Here is a 1680-nt window from a genome sequence, read left to right as displayed (position 1 = left end):
ATAGATAGATAGATAGATAGATAGATAGATAGATAGATAGATAGATATATAGCATCCATCATCCATCTTCTTCTTCTTCTCCAAATTAAAAAATCCCCAAATTGAAAATTCCAATTCTAATTCCAAGTTGCTAATGAGTTTCGAACGATTAACAATGGCTGAAATTTCTTCTCCTTCTTCTTCCCCAATTCAATTCAACCATCGAATCTAATTATCGACCTCAAATCTAAGTGTCTGATCACTCAAACACTTACCCTCAAATAAAACTCAACTGAACAATACTCACATTGTCCATCACCATCACAAGCATCACAATCACACGAAAATCTCATACTCACAGCACGTTCACTCGTTAATGGTCTTAAACTTAAACGATGTGAAATAAACTCATCATTTAAGATGGAAGAATTCACTTCGATTTCTACGAGGTCAATTGCTATGGTTGGGACTTCGGCTATCATTATACGACGAAGTGTGTTAGCTATGCTGGAATCTGTGTCTCGGAGCTCGAATTTCATGAAGTCAGGTTTGACTTCGCGGATTTTGATATGGGGGAGACGTTGGTAAGAGACACTGTCCATTGTTGTTGTTGTTTGAGGATTGAGGTTGTTGTTGGTGTTTTGATGGTTTTAGTTTTGGGGGAAATTATATTAATACTGAGATAGAGGTTTTGTATTATGTGGGTAGTGTATAGAGTTTAGGTGTGTGTGGCAGTGTATCAAGCAATCGCCGCCGGAATTGCATCACCGGCGATGAAATTGACGCAATTTCAATGTCGCACCTTGTCTGCTAAACAAGGTAAACATCAAGTTCAAAAAAAGGATAAAACTTTTCTGCACATATAATTGGATTCCACGATGCAAAAAAGTGTATCTATAATTGGACATTGAAAAAAAAAAAATTGAGTTCATAACAATGGAGGTTTTGGACAACAATGGAGGTTTTGGATATTGAAGAAAAAAAAAATTGAACTCATAACAATGGAGGTTTTGGACATCAATGGAGGTTTTGAATATTGAATAAGAAAGAAAAGAATTTAAATTAAAAAGAAAAAGAAAAATTTATGTAAATAATAAATTTAGTATTTTTTCGTATCATGCCGATGTGGCGCTAACGTGGCAAGCGCGTGTGCAACACCACACCACATGCAAGTGGTATAATGCTTTACAGGGTGTAAAAAGTTTCACTTTTTTATAGTTTAGGTGTGTAATAGGTCACTTATATAGTTTAGGTGTGAATTCGATTTTTCTTGTGTAGTTTAGGGTGGAAACGATGCCTCTTCCCTTGTAGAAACTAGAGTCTAGAAACATTCACGATTTTAAAGTTTTGAAAATTTTAATTTCTGTTAAAGGAAATTCTTAATTGGCTAGCTGTTTAAAGTTATAGCAATATGCACTACCAAAAATTACCCCTATGGCAATGGTTCAAATTGTGTTGCTATAGGTATAAAAACCGTTGTCATAGAGCTAATGCAACGGTTTTATATGCGTTGCATATGTGAGCGTTGGGATAGACCTATTGCAACGACATTTGCAACGGTTACAGTAACTGTTGCAATAGGTGTACCTATTGCAATGATTTCTTCTACACCTATTGCGACGGTTCAAAATATCTACTGCAATGGTTATTTACCGTTGCAATAGAATCTATTGCTATGGTTCTTCGTCGTTGCAATAGATT

The 1680-nt window shown here is 35.4% G+C and overlaps 1 protein-coding gene across 1 annotated transcript; it reads right to left on the bottom strand.

Annotated features, from left to right (window-relative positions):
- Positions 1-254: 254 nt before the first annotated feature.
- Positions 255-581, bottom strand: LOC124894882 (DNA-directed RNA polymerases II, IV and V subunit 3-like; the record flags this gene model as incomplete). The annotated part of the gene is made up of 1 exon (XM_047405376.1): positions 255-581. A coding segment is annotated over exon 1 (327 nt), but the record flags the coding sequence as incomplete, so codon positions are not given.
- Positions 582-1680: the final 1099 nt, after the last annotated feature.

This window comes from Capsicum annuum, unplaced genomic scaffold (assembly GCF_002878395.1).
Source record: "Capsicum annuum cultivar UCD-10X-F1 unplaced genomic scaffold, UCD10Xv1.1 ctg78074, whole genome shotgun sequence".
NCBI lineage: Eukaryota > Viridiplantae > Streptophyta > Magnoliopsida > Solanales > Solanaceae > Capsicum > Capsicum annuum.
This window is presented reverse-complemented; position numbering and strand designations above follow the sequence as displayed.